The 21,669-nt window shown below is 53.6% G+C and overlaps 1 protein-coding gene across 2 annotated transcripts in view; it reads right to left on the bottom strand.

Annotated features, from left to right (window-relative positions):
• Positions 1 to 21,669, bottom strand: part of Dagla (diacylglycerol lipase, alpha) — a 56,672-nt gene that overhangs the window by 4,061 nt on the left and 30,942 nt on the right. For both annotated transcript variants that reach the window (XM_087563570.1, NM_001005886.2), the window contains 18 exon segments: positions 20,798 to 20,935; positions 20,164 to 20,375; positions 18,884 to 18,985; positions 18,354 to 18,492; positions 14,816 to 14,903; positions 12,921 to 13,055; positions 12,331 to 12,408; positions 10,529 to 10,653; positions 7,405 to 7,558; positions 6,858 to 6,941; positions 6,684 to 6,761; positions 6,017 to 6,097; positions 5,151 to 5,293; positions 4,782 to 4,850; positions 4,429 to 4,501; positions 2,917 to 3,116; positions 1,734 to 1,863; positions 1,070 to 1,257 (listed from right to left, as the gene is read on the bottom strand). In XM_087563570.1, the coding sequence (XP_087419696.1) occupies positions 1,070 to 1,257; positions 1,734 to 1,863; positions 2,917 to 3,116; positions 4,429 to 4,501; positions 4,782 to 4,850; positions 5,151 to 5,293; positions 6,017 to 6,097; positions 6,684 to 6,761; positions 6,858 to 6,941; positions 7,405 to 7,558; positions 10,529 to 10,653; positions 12,331 to 12,408; positions 12,921 to 13,055; positions 14,816 to 14,903; positions 18,354 to 18,492; positions 18,884 to 18,985; positions 20,164 to 20,375; positions 20,798 to 20,892 (2,174 nt within the window). In that variant the 5' untranslated portion in view covers positions 20,893 to 20,935.

Raw genomic sequence — 21,669 nt, forward strand, 5'->3', positions numbered from 1 at the left:
ACATCCATACCTATCATGGCATTAACAGAAGATTTAGGCATCAAGAGATTGGATGCTCTGGCTCAGTCAGGAGGCCACAGTGAATGGGAGACAGAGGGAAGGACAGAGAGACAGGGAAAGAAAGAGAACAGGGAGGGAGAGGAGAGATTCTGCCACTAACTGTCAGGCCAGCACCTTCCAGTGCCTCGTCCATCCCTTGCTCACCGCAGGCCCTACATCTCCTACATCACAGTCCCCTGCTGGACACTGGCAGCAAACTCTGGAGCTTCTTGATCTGTTGGGAAGGAGGGGCATTTGGGAAATGGGTGGTTGCCTCATGAACAATGTCAGGGACAGACACTGGGCTCTTCATGGAGACATGTAGCCACCACAGAAACACGAGAAATGTGCGGGCGTCCTCTACCAAGTAGTGACACCAACTCCTACTTCTCAGCAGCTGGATGCAGGGCCTGGGAGTCAGGGTCCTAGCAAGTCAGGACAACCTTCCCCTGGAGAAGCCTCCACTCCAGAACCTGTGATAATGTGTGTACACATCTGTGAGTACATTGTGTGCCTTGGTACCTGTGTGCAGCTGGACCACATGTACCTGAGTGCTGTGGGTCTGGCACAGGAATAGCCAATGCGTTTACACGTCTACCTGTCTGCATGTGCCCATAGCCAGTGTGTTCTGCCTGCCTCAGTGTGTGTCCTATGTGGAGTATTTTGCGTACTTACTAGTAAAGCGTGTTATAAACTCTAAATATAGGCACAGTGTGTAAACGCCTGGGTATATATCTGTTTGGACTAAGTGGGAATGGGAAAATTGGTGTTTGGGTCTGGTATTCGTAGGTCTGTGTATGCTTTGAAACCTCCTATCGTACTTGGGAAATTCTGAGCCACTGATTGCAAGGTGAGAGGCAGCAGCAGCAGAGTGAGGTCCTGAGTAGAGATTGGCTTCTGCGCTGAGCACATGGACACAGTTTTGGGAATAGGCATGGGCCCAAGAGGTACAGAGAACACATGGATGTACGCATACACAGCTATGCAGACCCTGAACTCCCTTGGGGCGCAGTGGGGACGCAGGGCGCACCTGACACTGCTGTTGCGATGCTCTGTGGCAGGCAGCTCCAGAGCCAGCCCAGTGGGCAGAGGTGGCCCCGTGGGCAGCGGCTGTTGCTGGAAGATGAGCTCAGGAGTGAGGTCTACCTCAGTGGGGCTCACCATGACCTTTGCAGCAGAGAGCAGCGCTGTCTTTCCCTTGTTGTAATTCTCCAGCACCTGCAAACAGGATACAGGGCCTGGTGGTAGAGGGGGTGGCCAGCCCAGCCCTGTGGCTTCCCAAACCAGTCTGATGGTTCAGTGGGTCCCCTTGCTACCTCATGGAAGGCCAGGCACTTTCTATGGGATGCTTGTCTTTAGAGAAGCCAAGTTGGAGCACTTTCCTCTTCAATCCTTCAGGCACCCATGAAGGTAGATGCTGTCCCCACTTGACTATACATCTGGTAATGGCCAGCTGGCCTTTAGAACCTCTCATTTCAGTCTTTCTTAGATATAGGCCCCTAGGAATCTTCTAAATTCCCTCCTTTCTATCGTGGGGTAACGTGGAGTGTGGAAAGACTGCAGGTCTTTCTTACTACCAGGGCCAACTGGGAACTGTGGTTGGGCTGGCTAGCATCTGAGTCTGAGGCCCCTGTCTTTCAGAAGGGATCCAAGGACTCAATCTGAGGGCACCCACTGGCCCTGCCTGCACTCACCTTATTGAGCCCCTCCATGACCACGTAGGGCAGGTGCTCATGGAGCATGGCTGGTGAGATGATCACCTCATTAAAGGCTTTGTTGTCACCCCAGATGGCAAAGTATGTGGGCTCTTCCTGTTCACAGCAGCTAGGACATGGGTAAGGAAGAAAGGGGTCAGGAGGCTCAGCTCTGTGCACTTGCTTAGGGATCGACAGGCTGGATTTGGAGGCCCCCTGTTTACTCTAGGCAGCAGGTGTGTGTTACCAGGCCTGGCTACTTTGCCCACAGCCTGTGAAAGGCCTACCTGGAGCCTCAGCTGCAGTCCCTATAAGGTCTCCCATCTGCTCTTGGTCTAGGCTACCTCTGCTATCCCTGGTAGAGCTCAGCTCCCCAGATTTCTGTCAGGAGGGACAGTCTGTGATAAGAAAGAGAGCCCAGGGGTTGGGGATTTAGCTCAGCAGTAGAACGCTTGCCTAGCGAGCACAAGGCCCTGGGTTCGGTCCCCAGCTCCGAAAAAAAGAAAAAAAAAAGAGAGAGAGAGAGAAAGAGAGCCCAGGGCCCAAGACTCTAAGAGTATGAAGCCAGAGGGGTCAACCTACTGGCACACTGTTCTTGTTCTTGCCTTGGTTCCCTTCTTGGCCACATGTGTCTGCCAATTAACCCAGGGACACTGAGGTATGAGCTGGCCCAGAGCCAGGTGGTTGCTACAGGTCATCTAGTCCCAGATGCTCCCAGAATAGGATGTCTGCAGCCTTGGGAGACACCGGTGAAGGGCTGACAGTAGGTGCAAGTCAGAAGTGGAACACACCTCAGTTTGACCCAGCTGAACCTGCCAGGCTTGGCTGCCTTTGGGTCAGGTCCCTGATTCTGAATCTGATGAATACCTGGGTCTGGCCCTGTACAGAGCAGACAGTGCTGCTTCCTTTGGGGAGACACAGAATCCTACATTCCTCCTGGAGATGGATGTGGACCAAGTGTTTGGTTCCCTTTCCATGGCTAGAAGCTGGGGGAATTTCTCTGGGGGGGGTGTCCTGCACTGTTGCCTCCATCTCTGCCCCAGTTGTGAGTGGCTAACTGAGCAGAGGCTAGTCCAGCTCTCAGCAGCCCCTTCCCTGAACCCACACCTACAGGTCATCTACTCCCAGATGCTCTCAGAATAGGATTTCTGCAGCCTAGGCCCAGACCTTCATCAGCACCTACCAGCACTGTTCAGCAGGGTGGTTATGGACCACATGGATGATACGGCCAGGTGGGTAGAGTGGGGTGCTGGCTGAAAGGGCGATGGTCAGATCACTGGGGTGTGTCCAGAGCCGTGTGCTGGCCAAGGCAGTCACTTCCACCTGATCCTCAGGCAGCTCCGACTTGGGGATACACTTGGTGGCCCCCACGATGATCCGCCACTGTATGGGACCATGGAGATGGGGACAGAGCTGAGCAGCTCTGGGTAGAAGCAGGGGTGCTTGCAAGGAAGGGCTCAACAGGTGAGAGGAGAGGGGTGGTGGTGGGGGCAGTAGCTGGAGCATTAAAGATATGTGCCCACCTGAAGAGGTAGTGGCTGAGGTGTACTGTGGGCAGGTGGCCACTACGGTGCCAAGAACAGGTGACACAGATTTGTTGCATTTCAGAGCTGGCAAGGGCTTGGAAGACTAGCCAAACCCTCATCTAGTGGGTAGGATACACACCTGGTGAGGGGAGGGATCTGTTCTAGGTCACTGTGCAATGCAGAGGTGAGGCAGGCTTAGTATGACCCAGCTGGACCTTCAGGTGATATGCCCGGGCCTGGCCCTCTGAGAAGCAAACACTGTTTCTAAGGACTAGGTTTTCAGGGAGGCAGTCTCATAAAGCTATGTTGACCCCAGGGTCCTTTCTGCCAGAGGGTCACAGGCACCAAGGCTATGAAGACTGCATATGGGCAGCAGAAGGAGGGTGAAGACCCACCTAGGGTTGGGGAGATGTCTCAAGCAGCACCCACTGATTGAAAAGGACCTCCTACGTTTGGCCTACTCCATGATGCTTGGCCATAAAACTTTGTCCCTGGGCTGGAGGGATGGCTCAGTGGTTAAGAGCACTGACTGCTCTTCCAAAGGTCCTGAGTTCAATTCCCAGCAACCACATGGTGGTTCACAACCATCTGTAATAGGATTCGATGCCCTCTTCTGGTGTGTCTGAAGACAGCTACAGTGTACTCATATACATAAAATAAATCTTAAAAAAAAAACTTTGTCCCACCCGACCCCACCTGCCTGGCAGTGAAGGTCTCTGCATAGAAAGGGCTCCTCGGGATTCTCCAAGACCTGCTGCATGTTAGAACAGACTGGCTCTCTCCTAGCGCCAGCAGAATAGCAGAACAAACTAAGCCAAACCCTCTGCATGGGGCAGCAGACTTCCACAGGTCTGGGCAACCTCAACAGGTCTTTCTGCAGCTCAAAGCTCCATGCCTCAGGGACTGCCCTTCTCACACCAGCTACGTGTGGGAGAAGCACCTGAATTTCAGTTATGACACCAGCATAGCTTAGAGCAAAGCTCCTTCCACACCAGTCACCATCTCAGTCTCCTCACAATGGCAAGAACTGGATGGGTTGAGCTTGGGTCTGATAGCACGAATCACCTATAGCACAGCTGTGGCCTCTTGCCCTTTGTCCCTGATGAGTGGGGAACAACAAGAGGGACAGCCAGGACTTCCCAGTGGTCAGGGAGCTAGTGGGAGCTCACTTTGGGCTTGGTGCTTCGCTGCAGGACATCCAGAAGCTGCCGGCGGAAACCTTCGAGCTGGGAAAGGCCGATCCTGTGGAAGGGGATGAGCATCAGCCAGGACCAGTCATGGACGAGGAGAGGGGCAGTGGGGGCACCTGGGCCCCGGGGAAAAGATGACAAGTCCACCTGGGGTCATGATGTAGAGGAAGTGTGCAGGTCAGAGAGGCCACTCAGGAAGGTATGGTGCCTGCACCAAGAATGGGAAGGGGGCACTAGAGTCCTTAGGAAGAAGGTGAGGGAGCTGAGGGCTGTGAGTGCTGAGGAGTGAGGTGAGGCCTTGCTAAGAGACTGCAGCAAGAGGATGAACTTACCTGGGAACAAGGTCTTTGCCCAGAACCACAGCAGTCACAAACTCTTTGGAGTACTCCATGGCATCCTCACTACAAGAGAAGTCAAGGGGAGGGGCTCAGCCTAGAGCAGGGCCTTGGTAGGAGCGGCCCGACTCTGCACTGGGTCTCGGTTTTCCAGGAGCACGTAGTGCCAGGCTGTGATGCAATTTCTGCCTTTTCTGCCTGTGTTTTACCATAAGACTTGGGGAGGGGGGTGATGTTAAAAGCACCATCCTACTATCGCAGTGCTGCCCTATGCCACCAGTTCCCAGTCCTGGCCAGCCCAAGTCAGCCCTTGACTCTCAAGGGTCCTGGTTGCTCCAGCCAGCTCTGAGGCCCCAAGCTGCTTACCTCAGCAGGCCTCCTGGAGGGGAGTAGGCGAAGCACTTGAGGGTCGGGTACTGAGGGCGCAGGAGGAAGGAGAGAATGGCGGCTGTGCCTGCTCCCAAGGAGTGGCCTACCACAATCAGGCCATAGTGTTTGGTTCCACGGCCCTGGGGACCAAGAGATGCCTGAGAGCCCTGCCTCAATTTCCCAATTGACAATGGGAGGATGAGAGGTCTTCTCAGTCTTGGGATCATGCTGTCCAGCATGGATGCTAGGGCTGAGGGAGAGTCAAGCTAGGTCCTTACAGAGCAAAGGCTTAGTGAGACTGTTTTCACAAACTCCTACTTATCTGCTAAAGCCTTGCTTAGGTAAGTTCCCTCCTCAAGGAAGCCCTCCCTGATTTTCCAGAAACATCTCCCTCTGTCTTAGGCATTGCCCTCACTCTTTGACCACTCTGGTGATTATGGTTATAATAATTTGTCTGTCCTTATTCCTCCAAGCTAACCACTAGCTATAGTATGAGACCTGGGAATGGGGGGCTGGCAGCACCCCCAGGAGTTATCAATATATGGTGTAGAGGCTGGGCTGACTCAGGTTGCCACCCGGATCAGGTGCAACCTTCTCCCTACTTGTAGCTGTTTTTGTCACTAGTCTGTGAACTTTCTTGTGACAAGTGGTCCTGACCACAAGGCTGGCAGAGTACACATTTGGTAACTGGGGTGCAGAGTATGGAGAAAGGATACTTTGAGAAAGGGGGCCTGGGAGGTAGGATGGGGCAGGGTGGAGCCAGCTAGAAGGAGAATGTGGGAGGGAGGGGCAGCACTAGTGTTTGGGGAAGGGGTGCCGTCATTCACCCTCCTCTCCAGGAAGAGATGTCATAGAAAACTCACCAGGTCTCGCCCAAAGGCCTGGGACAGGACCATCTCCTGCTCCAGCTTCTTCTTGATGTACTCAGCTGAGAGTACCATGCCCTGGGTAGGAGGAACAGAGTGGGGCTGTTGGGAAGCCTCGGGGACCAGAACAGCCAGTGATCTCAGCCAGTGCTCCTTCCATCCCTCAATGGATAGGCTGTGAGGGCCATTCCTTGGGTATTTCCTTGGCTCCATTTTCTTTCAAGATGTATTTATTTATTTTTTTATACAACACTGTAGCTGTCTTCAGACACACTAGAAGAGGGCATCAGATCCCATTACAGGTGGTTGTGAGCCACCATGTGGTTGCTGGGAATTGAACTCAGAACCTCTGGAAGAGCAGTCAGTGCTCTTAACCACTGAGCCATCTCTCCAGCCCCCTTGGCTCCATTTTCAATTGCATTTTCCAAATGAGAAAATGGAGGTTTGGAGGGATGTCTACCTGATAGAAACAGGAGTGACATCTCCCCAGCTGTCTGCCCAAATGCTTCTAGGGACAGCTCCTGAGCTCCCCAGGCCTTAGTGGGCAGGCAGACTAAACCACACCCTTCTGACTGAACTCTGACAACAGAAGATCCCCCTGCTAACCGCAGGTGCTGTCAGGGGTGGGGGCAAAGGTGAGGGAATCTCAAGTTGAGGTTGATACCTTGTGGCCCAACCAGGTGCCTCGGTGTCCCTCCACAGGGAGACGCTCAGCATCTCCTGTCAGGTCAGTCAGGGCATCCTTGGGGAAAGAAAAGGGCAGGTAAAGGGTGTTTGAGGAGAACAGGCAAGGGCCACAAGTACTGGAGCCTGTGGAGTAGACACATGGGCAGCTTACCTTGGGGGACAGTGTTCCCCGGATACTGATCACCACCTTCTTCTTGTCATGGTCCACAGCTACGTAGAAGGGAGTTTCATAGACCTAGGAGTATCAGCTCATGAGCCTAAGTGACCCCAGAATGAGGCCAGACCATAGTGACAAAACTCCCCATGGGCTACAGGGTCCCTAACACCTGCCAAAGCCAGGGTTTCTGGAGATCACTGAGGATTCTGTGGTACCTGGCACCACTCCACTCTGCCTCAGGCAGACCTGTGCTCAGTCCAGGTGGCTCACTGCCTCTTCCCAGCGCCTCTTGTCTCTTCCAGTCCCCTAAGGCTGGGCCTAGAGACCCTAATACTGAATGAGATTGGGATTGGCATCCATTTCTCCATTTAGTCTGAGGCAGTGTGGATCTCAGGCAACAAAATGGAGGAGACGATCCCTGGACTATCTGCTGGAGATGATTTGGAAACCCTAGCTAGCTCCACTGGCCTGAGGAGTGTCTTTGGTGGTCTGGATCCCCAGTGGCCTCCAGAAGGCCTCTGACCCCAGCCTGGCCCCTCACCGCATCATGACAGGAGGTATAGACGATGTCTACAGCAGTCATGTTCTCATCCAGGAAGTGACGGCGGATGGCAATTGCATTGCAGCCACAACAGTTGTCTTCCTCAATGGTGACCCCAGGGGCGAATCGGGGGCGTGCAGGGCAGAGACAACACCTGGAATGGGGTGGCAGAAAACTCAGGGCAGGCCAGTTGGGGTGACTTTTTTCCTTTCCATCCTCTCTGGAAGTGGCCCCCGTGTCTGTCGTCGTGAATCACCCTTGCAAAGCCCTGGTGACCTTTGAGTGGTCAAACCATGAACCAGTTCATCACAGTCTCCTTAACACGTGGTGCTGCAACCTGGACCATGAATCCTCCCCTCTTGGCTGCAGACCTCACTGCTCTTCTTTCTTCCCACGCTTGCCCTTGATTTCCAAGGTCCTGGGTCTAGCCTGGACCTCCCTCCCCTCTAGCAGCCCACTTCATGTGTTTTCCATAAGTTTACCTAGGACATCAGTAGACCCACTGCAGACCTCCAAAGGTGCCTTACGGATTCCTATACGGCACCTCCCTTTAGCTGGTCTCCTAGAACCCCAGCCTGCTCCCTGACTATCATAGCTCCTCCCAGTCACCCCCTATCAGTCCGCTTTGTCTTCACATTTAAAACCAAATCTGCCCACTGTCCTTCCCCATCCTCTCTGTCTGCAGACTGACCTCTCCCTTGTCCCCACACTAGCAACTCAGCACAGGGAGGGACCCTTTGAAGTCACATTGAGCCACGGCCATGTTTCCTCCGCTTTTCATCACAAAGGTCTGAGTCTTTGCCAGGCTCTGCCCCATTTGGCCTCATCTGACTCCACACACACCCCTCATCTACACCACTCTTACCTTTCCTTCCTCTCCCTGAATTCCCTCCCTCACCAGATTCTATGCACATAACACCCCCCACCATACTCTTTAGTCTCCATCCAAATGTGACCCTACCTACTCTAGGTACCTCTCTGACAGGGCCAGTCCTGACCTGCCTCCTGGTCTAGCACTCAGCTATGCCCATCCATGACATTCATGTGCTCTGCCAATCTGCCCCCAGAGTCCCTCATCTGTGTACTGCCATGTCAGGTGCTACACAGGGCAGGGTCTTCTCTGTGCTAGTCACAGATGCTTCCCCAATCACCTAGCCTGCCAGGCATACAGGAGGCTCCCCAGGGTAGACGAGCCAGGGCTGAACTGCTCACTCCACTGGGGTTGGAGGCAGGGATGGGTTGGAGAAAAATGCATCTGCTTCTCAGGCCACCAGAGGGAGCCAGCACCCAACAGTTTGGGTACCAGGAGCTAGGGGCAAGTCTGACCCAGCTGCCAGCTGTCTTGAATTGACATTCAGTGTGAAGTTTGTCTTCTCAGAGCAGTACCTGTGGGACAGTGACTTCCTAACAGGGAGAGGCGTCACAGAGAAACTCCAGAGTGAAGCCAAGACTTGAGCTTGCCTGAGCTTTGGGTCCAGGACTACCCCATACATAAAATACAACACCCAGGATACACCCCAGAGCTGTGCCTGGGGAAGTCACCATCTCAAGGTCCTACCTTCAAGTCTTCAGGAAGTTCCCCTCTTCCCTCAGCTGAGCAGAAGGCTCAAATGAGGTAGAGGAGCGACAGGACTTGGGTTCAAATCTTTCCTGCTACGTCATGTTCTATTTCGGTAACCATGGTCCAAATAAGCCTTGGCTTCCTCCTGTCAGAGTCAGCACTGACTGCTTCTTCCCAAAGCTACTAGACCTCAGCCCATTCCCTAGGCCATGTCCCTCGTCCTGCTCTACTATCCACACAAAATAGGCCCTTATAAAGTGGTGGTGTATCATCCACTGTGGCAGACAACCAAAGTTCAGGATCTGAGAGTCCATGGAAGTGACAAGAAGCAGGCAGATAGCAGATGCTAAGAACGGTGCCCAGCCATCTCTGTCTCCAATTATCCCCATACTTTGTGGTTTTGTCTCCACCCAACCCTAGGTTCGTTCTTCCAACAGTCCCAGACCTGATTGTGCCCCACCAAAGCTGAGGACTCTGTCCTCTGCCATTGCAGTATAGGCTCAGGCAGGTGCTTATATTCCCACTGATCCAAAACTCAGAGCTCCAGTGCCAATGGCTCTGTGATCCCACTGTCCTGTGGGCTGATAGCACCTGCTAGAATCGGGGAAACAGGTTGACCTAGAGGCTCCTAGCCCAGAGCTCATCTTGAGAATCTCTCCATCTAGACTCAGTGTCCCAGGAATGCAGGGGAAGTGACAAACATGGACTTTAGCAGAGATGGGAGGAGCACACAGTGACCTGGTCCTTCCTCTCTGATCAGCTGGGGATAGTGAGAACAAGGTCCCAAAAGCCACCAGCTTTTTCAAAGTGGAGGCACTATGGAGTGGCAAGGATGCTGTCACCTCTGGGAGGAGGCATGGAGGACAGAGGCACTCCCCACTAGGTTGGCTTTTCTGGAACAGGAGCCCAGGGAACTGTCCTGCTTCTTCCTGTCATGGACTGAGGATGGAGACACCATAGAAGGACAGGGTCCTTCCAGAGCCCTTCTCTGGCCCACTTAAAAGCACAGAGCCCCACCCCTCTTCCACAAGGGCAGGGCTGAGGGCAGAGCCAGTTAACAGGTCAGATCTGGTCTGGGCTTTTCCCTCTGCTCAAAACTTTGTACCAAAGTGCCTTCTTGGTGCATTTCTAGACACCTCCACGGAACGGGCTTACTTCCCAAGAAAGTTCATTCCTCCAAACAGGCAGCACACAGCAGAGCAGCCAAGAAAAGGGAAATGTAGGCAGAAGGGGGCAGAGGAGGGCCCAAAGAAAAGAAAACTAGCAGTGCAGACACTGCAGTATTGGATCTCAAGAACAGACGTATTAGCATCCCATTCCACAAATGTATAAAGTGAGCCTCATGGAAGTGCGCTGACTTGCCCAAGGCAGCAACTGAAAGTCTGCCTGTATAATTCCAGTCCAGGGAGGAAGCCAGTGGCCCAGTGACAGTATGGAAGAGAGGAGGACACAGGAGGTAGGGGCGGATCAGCAGTTTCAAAGCTCCAGGGGAAGGGGTACCAGTTCATCCTTGCACTCTCCCTCCAGCCTGTGAAGTGTGGCTGGGACTGGCTGAGTACTCACGAGCAGGACCGAGCCAGCTGGCAGAGGCCACAGGTGGGCTTCCTCATCAGGTACATGGGCCAGCCATAGGCAGCGAGGGCAAAGAGCATGTAGTAGCAGACTTCTTTGTAGCGTAGCATCTCGTGCTGGAAGACAGGATGCAGAGGGTGGTGACTTCTGCCCTTCCTGCCTGCTACCTCAGCCACCACCAGTTCCTGAGGTGAGAGTCTGCCTACCTGCTCCAGTGGGAACAGCTGCGGGGCCCCAAAGAGGAGCAGTCCCTCCAGACACTAATTATGTTTGCCCAATTATCTCCCTATACCCAGGCCAGCACGCTCATGAGATCTATCCTATCACTTGTCCCAGAATTTATGATTTGGGGACAGAAAACCCCTTGTTTACCCAGGAAGGAAGGGACATGGGGTGTAAGTGGCAGTCTGCCCCCACCCCACCCCCACCTCAGCAATCAGGCCTTGGGAACTTAGCCTTGTGCAACCTTAGGGCCTGAAGCTGGGAGTGTCTGTGGGCAACCAGATGAGCCACACTGGGCATGGAAACCGGTCACCAAATGTCTCTGGCCCATTAGTCCTCTCAGGTTGGACTCAGAGTCCCAGGTTCCTGAGGCTGAGGGGGGGCTGTCTCCCTGAGATTGCAATCATGTTAGAAAAGGATGCCAGTTGGAAACCCAGGAGTCTGCCGCCCATCAGCTGCCCTTGATGGTTGGTATCAGTGCTACGAGCTGTCCAGAGGCTGGGATGGCAGTGTCCCAGCAAAGCCTGTCAGTCAGTCCCCAGCCCCTGGGCACCAGGACTGCAGCACTTAGAAGGAATTAGTCACCTTGTAAAAGTTAAGGAGGGTGATTAGTCATCTTGTGAAGTGAAACAGGTAGGCCTCAATCAGCACCCTCTGCCTGCTCTTCAGGAACTCAGGAAGGAGCCAGTAGCTGCAGAGGCAATTACCCTGGGTGACAGGACAGGGAGGCGGGGTGCTGGTAGCCTCTGCCAGGTGGCAGGTGCAGACTTTGCACCTCCCCCCAGGGGGTGCAAAGAGCCAGCCAGGCCAGGCCCGAGTGAGTGGCGGACAGCTGGCTAGGGGCCTGGACTGTATATGTATGTAGCTGGTAAAATGCAGTGATGTCTGCTTTAAGGAGACAGATCCCCAAGGGCCAAAACTTTTCCAGCCCTGTCTTCCTTGGCACCAAGCTTCTAGCACCTTGCTGGCCTGGACTTAGGATGGTCAGTTCCTCCTACTGCAGCTCTGGGTGCAAGATATGCCTAGGGCATTCGTTGTATTTCTGTCCTGAAGGCTTTGAGGATGACAGGTTTCCTCCAGGTAGCAGGGAGAGGCAATTGAGCAGGGATGCTTGTAAATTAGTTTGCCTCTCCAGGGCCAGGCTGACTTCCTGATACCCAATGTGGTTCCTCGCACCAGGTTGGCCGCACCAGCCTGGGCTGTGCCTTCCTTCATACCCTGGGACCCACGTTGCCTATACACATGGGCTTTCTACTAACGGTACTTGAGGAAAGTTCCTATTGCTGAAAAGGCTTTCAGGTGGCAACAGCCCACCCGCTGCCTATTATGAGGGCAGCAGCAGCAATAACGCCCCAGCTCATCCCTGTAAAGCACTGTGTAATCTCCAGAAGCAGGGGTCAAATGTCTTGGGGCTTGGCTAAGAGATTCAGGGTCCTGCTTGAAACAGCATGATGTATGTGAGAGGTCTGGAGGACCTGGACAGTTGAGCAAGAGTGGTGGGGGTTGCCTCATGCCATGTCGTTGTGGGGAGGTACAGAGAGGCACTGGAAAAAGGAAGAGGCCCCACTTACCGAGTTCTTGAGGTCGAGGTACTTGGTGTTTCTGGTCACTGGCATCCCAGACAGGAAAGCCAAGATGTCATTGTTTGCCTGGAAAACAGGCGCGGTAAGATGGACAGAGGTCAGATGTAAAGCTGAGGAGGGAGCTCAGTTCCAGAGTCTGAAGGAACCACGTGGCTTGCAGCTCTTCTAATATCCAGCAGTTTTCCAAAATGACATTTCCCTGCATTTCTAGTTTTCTCCATTCTACCCAGACCTTCAAACCCCAAGGGATGGTCCTGAGCCACCAGAGGGAAGGGATTTTGTGCACAGAGACCAGAGCTAGTGTGTTGGTGGGGCCAGGGGGCCAGGGCAAATTTCAGACAGAGGCTGAAGCAATGGAGCTAGCACTGGTCATCGAGCCCCAGTGAACAGAACATCCTCGGAGGCTAGCCACGGAAGCAGCCACATGCGGTCCAGACAACTCTCCTTATCAGGAGGTAGTGCAATCGCTGGCAGAAGGGTTCAGCTAGGACAGTGGATGGTGATGAGCAGGGGGCCATGGGGAGAGGATGCCCCAGGATCTGCAGCAGGGGCCCATAGGAGAGCTGGTGGGTGCTTACCTCATCCAGCACCGCATTGCGCTTGGCTCGCTGCCGCTGCCTAAGCAGCACCAGGCCAGCAATGATGTCGGAGGGCACTATGTCGAGGTCACGGAAAAATTCAGCAAAGAGGTAGGCAATTTCTGAATAGGCATCCTGTCAAGCAAGGCCCAGGAAGGCGGGAGGCGGTGGCAGGGCAGCAGGAGAAAGGAGAGACCATGAGTGAACACCCAGGGCAAATTTACCAGAAACCTCCACAATCCTGGGCCACTTTACCCTCAGGCGTGCGGTACCTCCGGATGGCAGGAATCTGGAGACCCTGTGGGTTCTGTGTCCTTACCATCTTAGCTGCTGACCCTTCCTCCACCTTCCAGGCCACTTCTCTCCACCGGGGTCCTGAAAGGACCATGCTACCCTTTGCTCACAGGTGCCAACCAATGCCTTTACCTCTTCTCTCTCTAGATACCCAGGGTCAAGGCCCAGGCTGCTCTTCTCTAGAAGAGAAGCCACACAAACCATCTGGCTACCACTGCCTTGCCCCTGTGATTCTGGAAGTCCTGCTGAATCTCCCAAACCTCAAGCCTCCCCTGCTTCTCAGCAGCCTCAGCTCAGTGGCCCTTGGAATGCTTGAGAGGTATAATGTCATAGTCAGTGGCCTCTCTGGCTTCCGGTGGCCCTGGGCCTTGGGTGGAAAGGAACGGACAGAGGCAGACAAGCCCTGCTAGTTGAGGTCCTGGGTTCCCGCTGCCTTTTGTTGCCTTGAACCTATCAGGAGAGGGAAGAGTGAGAACAACTCATGGCGACTGAATCTGTCCCACTGGGTCTCATCCTTGAGTGCCTGGCAAGTCAGGAGTTAAAAACACCAATGGCTATCAGCTCAAACCTCTAAGGGCCACATGGAGCCGAGTACTGCTCAGCCGCCCAGCCCAGCTCAGGGTGCGGGTTTGTACAGGCATTTATGTAAAGTTCTCCGGTGTAATTCTTTGGCAACAACATGCAAGCTGGGGAAAAATCACTCCCCTGGGATCTACCCTGTGCTGTCTAACAGGGCCATGCTCCGGGTTCACGTGATCTCACAACAGCCCTGACCTGGGGAGAAGAGTATGCCTACCACAGGCCCAGGCAAGCCTGGTTTCCACCTCCAGGGCTCCATTCTCTGCCCTCTACAAGGCACACCCGCAGCCACACCTGGACCAGGATCTCGCAGGTATCCCTAGACAGCCCCACGAGGTACTCACCACCTGTCTAGGAACACTGAGGCTTCCTTTCTTAGGTACTCACTCTAAGGCCCCTGGGGGGTGCTGTTAGGGAGGGGCCACTCCAGGCTTCCCCAGAGTCTGAGGAGGGTACTTTGCTGTCTTCCCCAGGAAGGAGTAGTCTTCTGACTTCTCAAGCTCTGCTACTACCTAGCTGTGGGATACTGAGCAAATTGTTGCATCTTTCTGGGTCTCAGCTGACTGATCTGCAGAATGAGGGGTGGGGCTGGATGACTTCTAACCTGCCTACCCTGCATGGAGGGGTCCTATCTCCCTTCCTGCTCAGAGACAGCTTCTGCAGAGCTTGCTCTTCAACACACACCCCAGACTTCAGACGTGTGTAGCACCCAGCCTCAGGCTAAGCACTCAACAGCACCCCAGACCTTCCAGATCCATCCACTGCTGACCACATGGTATTTTTCTTGTAAACTAAACCATGTTCCAAGGGTACCAAATCAGACATCAAACCCTTTCTGTTTCCACAGTGAAACAGGTGAATGGCTTTGCGGGGTGGGGCTATACCTCAGTGAAAGGGTAGACTATCCCACAAGCAGGCAGTCACTCTGCTCACAATGCCCCACCCACTCGGCATTACCAGAGGAGTAAAAGGCACTTGCACAGCGGAGAGAGGACTTGAGGCAAGCAACTGTGGGTACTTACTGACTGGGAATCCTTTGTCCGGGTGCAACAGAGGAACACTTTTAGACGGCGGGACCAGCTGGTGGCCTGACCCTCCTCTAACCGATGCCTGTGAAGGTAGACAGTTGACACGTGTCAGGTCACGGGGTCTGGATTAGAGGAGCTGGCCAGATGTTATAGAAACAGGATGGCTTGTTCCCAGGATACACTTGGGGAGGATAAGCAGCAGGCTAGCTACAGCTGTGTGACCAGTGACCCAGCGGTCAGCCTGCCAGTGTATTTCTTGGACGCTCTTGCTAGCCAACATGAGGAGCTGTTGAGGCCCTCACACTCCCCAGCTGCTGTCTGGGTTGGGCAGGTACACTGCCTGCATGGTTGCCCCCTGTCCCTCCTGTTCTCCCTCCTCAGGTCACCTGGGGAGTCAGTGAGCAGAGAGAACAACAAGCTACTTTGCCACGAAGGCATCTCCAGCCTGGGCGCCTAGGAAGCTGGTACATTTTGACCACAAAGATAACAGAATATCTCTGGTAGCACTGGTCTTGGCTCATTTCTTTAAGCCTAGCACTTGGGAGGGAGAGGCAGGTGGATGGATCTCTATGAATTCAAGACTAGTCTGGTCTACAGAGCAAATTCCAGAAAAGTCAAGTTAGGGCTATACAGAGAAACTGTATTTCAAGAGAGAGAGAGAGAGAGAGAGAGAGAGAGAGAGAGAGAATAGTTCTAACACTAAACACTGTGAATTCCAAAACAAAGCCAGAAGAGGCCATGACTGGGTTTTGAGCCATGTTCTGTCCCCTTAAAAGCCTGTCACCGAGTCAGGGCAAAGGCAAGGTGGCACTCAGATGCATCCAAGTCACTTAACAGTCATCAGGAGTGACAGACTGGCTCTCGATGTGCCTCTTGGCTCTTAGGTGCAGCCAAGAACTACTTTCCATTCCTTTAACCCTGGTTACATAGGCAGCTGACCAAAAAGGAGGCACCGGGAGGGGCTAGGGATGATGTAAGAGACCAGCTGTCCTGGAGACCTGCAGTTCCTAGAAAATGGAACAGCCTTGCGTCCTACACCAATGCCTGCCACTCAGGGGCTGATGAAGAGGGAGAGAAGCTCGGTTCCCGAGGCATCACAAACATTGTGCTTTCTGATCCAACAGGGCTTTCAAATGCAGAATGAGAAATTTCCTCCCCAGCCTCTAGCCAGATGGAAATGCTCACGCCACTGAGAACCTAGAGTGAACGCCAGGGGGCAGTTGATCATAGGGTTGTGTGAGAGGCTGACAGGTTGGTCAAGTGCAACCACCCTTCAGGCTACTGGTCACGCCAGGGAGACACATACCAAGTCTGGACAGGAAGTTCATGGACCCCAACAGCCCTGACTCACTATGTAGAAGGGGGCAGACATTCCTTCTACAAAAACCCAAGGTCAAGGCTCCTGGGAAAGAGCCGGGAATAGCACCCTCCCCCGATCCCCACCAGACTTCACTGGGAAGAGAAAGGGCCAAAACTTAGACACACTCCCGGCTTCCAGAAACCAAAATAACAACCATGTGGCAACCGGGGTGTGCACGTCCCTGCCCTTGGGAGCTGATAGCTTGAAAAATGTCCCTGTAAGAAAGAATGTTAGTTTTAAAGCCAGTGGAGGACAGTCAGGCAGGTAGTCAGCCTGGCTGTGCTCTCCAGCCTTGCAGGAGACCTGGAGAAACCACAACAGGTCAAGGGCCTGTAAGCTATGGCCTCCGACAGGGCCTGGAAACCACAGGGAGCTTCCTAATTAAAATGGCAGTGAGCGCCAGCCCCTGCTGTACAAGCTCCTATCCCTGGAGCCCCAGAGGCAAACTCCCAGAGTCAGGGAGGGAAGGAGGTTTTCTCCAGAGCCCAGGAACCCAGAAACAGGTCGGGTGCAGCATGTGCTCAGAGCAGGCAAAGTGGGACAGGAGCGGTGGCCAGCTGCACTGAGGGAAACGGGCCGTGAAGCCCTGGCTCCGAGGCCTGACATTTCAGGCTGGGATGTGGCCAGACCAGGCATGGGTGTGGTGCTGGAGGCGGTGACAAGTTGGTGGCTGACATGGAAGGTCTGAGGCATGAGTTGGGGTGGGGTCAGGCCTGCTGGGCAGGGGTCTTGGCAGCCTGCTCCCCTGGGCTGGAGATGGATGCCACTCCACACCCCACCACTGCGGCTTGGGGCAGTGACTCCCTAGAAGGGGGTCTCACAGCTGCACTAGGATAGCAAAAGGACTGATTAATCACAAAGGGCTGAGCATGGGGCCTGCCTTCCAGGAGAAGTCCGATTGTGGGGGCTATGGTGACTCATCCTGGGAGCGTCCCTTGCTTTCAGTAAGGAAGTCACTATGGTCACGTTGGATGCCCTCATCTCACTTTCTCTGCCACCACCACTTGTTTTAAACACCAGGTGAAGTCTCCTCCAGGAAGTCTTCCTTGATTAACTTCTTACAACCTCTGAGACCTGGAGGCAGCCTCACCTAACTCTTAGGTAAAGGCTCCGAAGTGAGTCTGGGAGCTGGTTCCCAGCTTCACCACGTAACCAGGCAACCACTTGAACTCTGGACCTTGGTTCTCCACCCCCATTACAGGCAGGACCTGGGTTGTGACTCACCCTGAACAATGCTTGTGTCTGCTGCTGTTACCATAACTGAGTATGTGTCCAGAGGCCGCCGCCGCCACCAAGTGGCTTTCCATTAACTCAGTCTTGCCCAGTGTTAACAACTTGGTATGTATTATCTCACTTAAATCTCACAACGACATCCTGCACCAGCAACTGCTATTCTTACTTTTTTTCAGATTTTATTTTTTAATTTTTATGTCTGCATTGTGCCCACAAGAATAAGAACTAATAAAGAAAAAGATACAACTCTCACTTTTAACATTGGCGAATGAATTTTATCTCCTTTACCAGCAATACTGTCACAGGCAGGCTTTTGTTTTTGATTATTTCTTTTATTCTTTTTTTTTTTTTTTGGTTCTTTTTTTCGGAGCTGGGGACCGAACCCAGGGCCTTGCGCTTCCTAGGTAAGCGCTCTACCACTGAGCTAAATCCCCAGCCCCTATTTCTTTTATTCTTGAGAACATAATATAATTACATCATTTTTCTTTTCTCTTTTCTCTCTTCAAGCCTTCCCATACACCTCTCCTTGTGCCCGTTCTTTCTCCTTGCTCTTTTTATTAATTGTTATTATGTATCTATACACCATTGTGGTTTATACACACCAATGTACTTTCTTAGACATCTAAAATTTTAAAAAAAGTCAGAATCTCACTGTGTAGCTCTGGCTGGCCTCGAACTTACCATGTAGACTAGGATGGTCCTGAACTGGTCTGAATGCGTCTGCCTCACTACTAGTGAGTGCTGGGATGAAAGGCATTGCCACCACACCCAGCCTATTCTTACCTTTTCAAGAACAGAAGAGGCAGTGAGACTGTGAGGCCTTCACAAAGAGCAGTGGCTCAGTGAGGTTAGCGTGCGATTTGGAGGGAAGAGGACCCTCCTCTGCCCACCGGTCTGCAAAGCTCACTAGGGCACCGCCCACCCACCCACTCGACTAACCGCAGGTTGTAAGTCCGCAGGTTGCGCTGCCTCCTCTTGGTGGCTCTCAGCTTGACGAAGGTGCGGCCAGTGGGGTCAAAGACACAGAGGACAGTGATGCAGACGCTGAGGATGACCACCCAGTTGCAGACGACCATCCCTGTGGCGGCAGCAATGAGAAGAAAGAACTGGTTTTGGGTCCACCTTCCTGGGTCATGAGCAATGAACAAAGGACACTGTGGCCACTATGTCCCCAGCTGTTTCTTAGGCTCAAAAGCAAGGCTCGGAAGGCTGTGGTCTTCAAGGCCCACGCATGGCACAGAGCAGACTTTTGAGAAGGTGATGAGCAGCCGAGTGCTGCCTGGACAGTTCTATGTCTGCGGCTGTTCACCTGGTGAGGACCCCAAGTGAGAGGGCAGAGCACTGGGTGAAGGGTGCACTGCGCTTGGGTGTCTCCCTAGAGTGGTGCCTGAGCCCCTTTCTCTGCAAGCTGGGTCCTATTTCCTCCACCCCAGGGCTGGCTTCACTGATGGGACAGATGGGGTGCATACCGAGAGTGACATTCTTAGCAGTGAGGTCATTGCAGGAGGTGTAGTACTGTGTAAGCCAGACGATGCCCACGATAGCGTAGATGAACTCGATCACCAAAATGGCTGCAAGGAGAGGCAGGTTCTGACTAAAGGCTACAAGCCACTGTCTGCTACCATGAAAGGGCCCAAGAACCTCATCCTGGCTTCTGCTGTCTGACTTCTACATCTCACAGCAGGGATACACAGAGCCAGGTCTGTCCTCTTGCACAGGTTTGTCCTCTCGAGTCCCCACTGCCTCCCAGGACTGTGAGTGCACAGGTGAAGAGGGAGCAAGTGCTTCCCAGCTTCCTCACGATTTCACAGTTTCCTTCCTGCAGGAGCTCTGGGATCAGACTCATTGTAGGCAAGTTACCTAATCTCTCTGAGCCTCTATTTCCTCATCCCTATTAGAGACTGCTAATAACTTTATCACAGGACACTGAAGACTGGCACTTCTCAGAAGACTTAGAAACTTGGTTCGGTGGGGTAGGAGGATGAGAGGAGGCCCAGGATCCAAGCAATGGTGGCCATGTACTCAGTTCATCAGAGTACTAAGTCCAGAGCCCCAGTGGGAGTGGAAAGGAGAGAAGACAGCTGGCAGGGCCAGCAAAGTAGAGCAGCTAAGAGCCCAGACAATGCAGCTAAAACAGCAGGACGGGCTCAGATCCCAGCTCTGATTCTTCTATCTTGATTTAGCTGTGTGACCTTGAAAGAGCTAATTAGTCTTCCTGGCCTCATGTCCTCATCTTTAAAACAAAGCTAACACTTTCCTCCCCAGGAGCAGTGGAGAAGTTTGAGAGAAGTGTTCCCTGGGAATACCCCAGAGGCTGCTGGGACATGGCCCAAAAGTGATATAGGCTAGTCCTCTGGGGAGCTGGTTCAGCCTGGCCTCAGGGGTTTCCTGATCTGTTTCAGAAGGATCACCAAGCATTTTACAGACAGGCTCACAGTTTCGAATAGGGCTCAACTAAGTTTGTCTACAAATGGCCACAAGAGCAAGCATTTCAGATTCTGTGGCCATCCAGTCACAAAAGAAATTTCTCAATTGCCATTATGGTACCAAAACACAAAAGGCAACATATAAATAAGTGGGTGTGTTCCCTAAGGAAAAGATTCACAAAACAGCTGGTGGACTGGACTGTCAGTCCAGTAAGGTACTCCATGCTCCTCAGGGTTTGGCCAACCAAAACCTGAGGGAGTGAAAGAGTGCACAAGGGCATGGAGCCCTAAGAACAGTCCCGGCTCCCTGTAGGGTCCCTTACCCAGGCGCACGTAGAGCACGTACTGCATGGAGTCCCGGGGTTCTGTGTAGAGGATACCCCCACGCATGCTCAGCCAAATGATAGCCATCTCAGCAATCATACAGCTCAGAAGGATGCCCAGGTAGCCTCGGCCGTGGTCCACCAGGTTCAGGGAGCAGGCCTCGTGCGGGTTGTAGACCAGGCCGAAGAGCACCACAGACAGGATCACAAACCTGCAGAGCCGAACAGTGGACAGAGTGGGCTGCCTCTGTGCCTCACGCTGCCCTCACGCTGCCCTCACGCTGCCCTCACGCTGCCCTCACGCTGCCCTGGCCGGCACACTCGGGGCAGATCAGTAGGAGGAAAAGAAGACAGGTACCTCCCCAACAAGAACACTGTCCACCTGGCTCTGGGTGTCTCCGATGTGCCCGGCTGTCAGCACGGGGAGGCATCGGCAGTGACTACTACTCCACGGCCGAGGTCAGAAAGACCGCTGGCCAGGAGGGGTCCTGAACCCTGGGGGATACCTACCTGGAGGAGTGCCTAGGAGCAGGGCAGAGTCAGCTTTGGACTTGGCATGGAAGAACAGGTGGAAAGCTTCCTTCCAGACCTTCCTCCTCAAACCCAGGACTGTGGCCTCAGTGCTGAGACTTACCAGGTGGTGTGCAGCAGGAAGAGGAAGATAGCAGGCAGCACGAGGTCATCGCTGCCCACAGACCAGCGCCGCCGGAACACCACGATCCCGGGCATGGCTGGCAGCTCTGGGAGGCTCAGCGGGCCAGGCGCTCACCTCCTGAAAGCAAGAAGAGTACCCTGGAACCGTCTGAGCTACCACCGGGTATGCTCAGGCACCTTGGGTGTTGGCACCAGTCCCCACCCAATTGGCCTCCAGGCACTAGAGATGCTGACCCAGGTAGAAGCTGCCCACTGCCCTCTCAAGCTCCCTAACAACAAAGGTCTTGACAGCACCCTCAGCCTGTCCCCTGAGGTCACTCCTGCCCACCACCTGATTGGCACCTGCCCAATGGTCATTCCTGTAGTAACTGCTCAGCTCCACTGAAGACCTAGGCTCTGGTTGGCTGCCTGCACTTGGGAGACTTAGGACCATGATTCTGAAGGTAGCCTAGGTCTCAAAAAAAGAGATAAGAAGACCCTAAGCTCACTCTTTTGTCACATGTGGGATCAATGGGATGTTTGGCTCCCAGGGTCCTGTCTTTCCACAAGGAAATCTGACCAGTACTTATGGTTCTGGGCCGAAGCTTTCGGAACTAAGAGCAAGGGTCCCTGAGCAGAAAGCCCTGTGGAGTGGGAGGGACACGAAAGGCCTGGGGAGGCTGGGAGAGGAGTGTGTGAGTGGTGGAGGGTGAGGATGCCCAGCATGTCAGATCTTCTCCTTAAGGCTTTGCACAGCGAGGCCTTTGGTTTCTTGTTCACCTTTGAGCTGTGAGTGTGGTTTGACTCCAGCTTACAAAACTCTCAGCCACTGTCATGGTTCAGGTTGGGATTCTGGCTAGTGACATCGGCCCC

Source organism: Rattus norvegicus, chromosome 1 (genome assembly GCF_021556685.1).
Source record: "Rattus norvegicus strain SHRSP/BbbUtx chromosome 1, alternate assembly SHRSP_T2T, whole genome shotgun sequence".
In the NCBI taxonomy this organism is placed as follows: domain Eukaryota; kingdom Metazoa; phylum Chordata; class Mammalia; order Rodentia; family Muridae; genus Rattus; species Rattus norvegicus.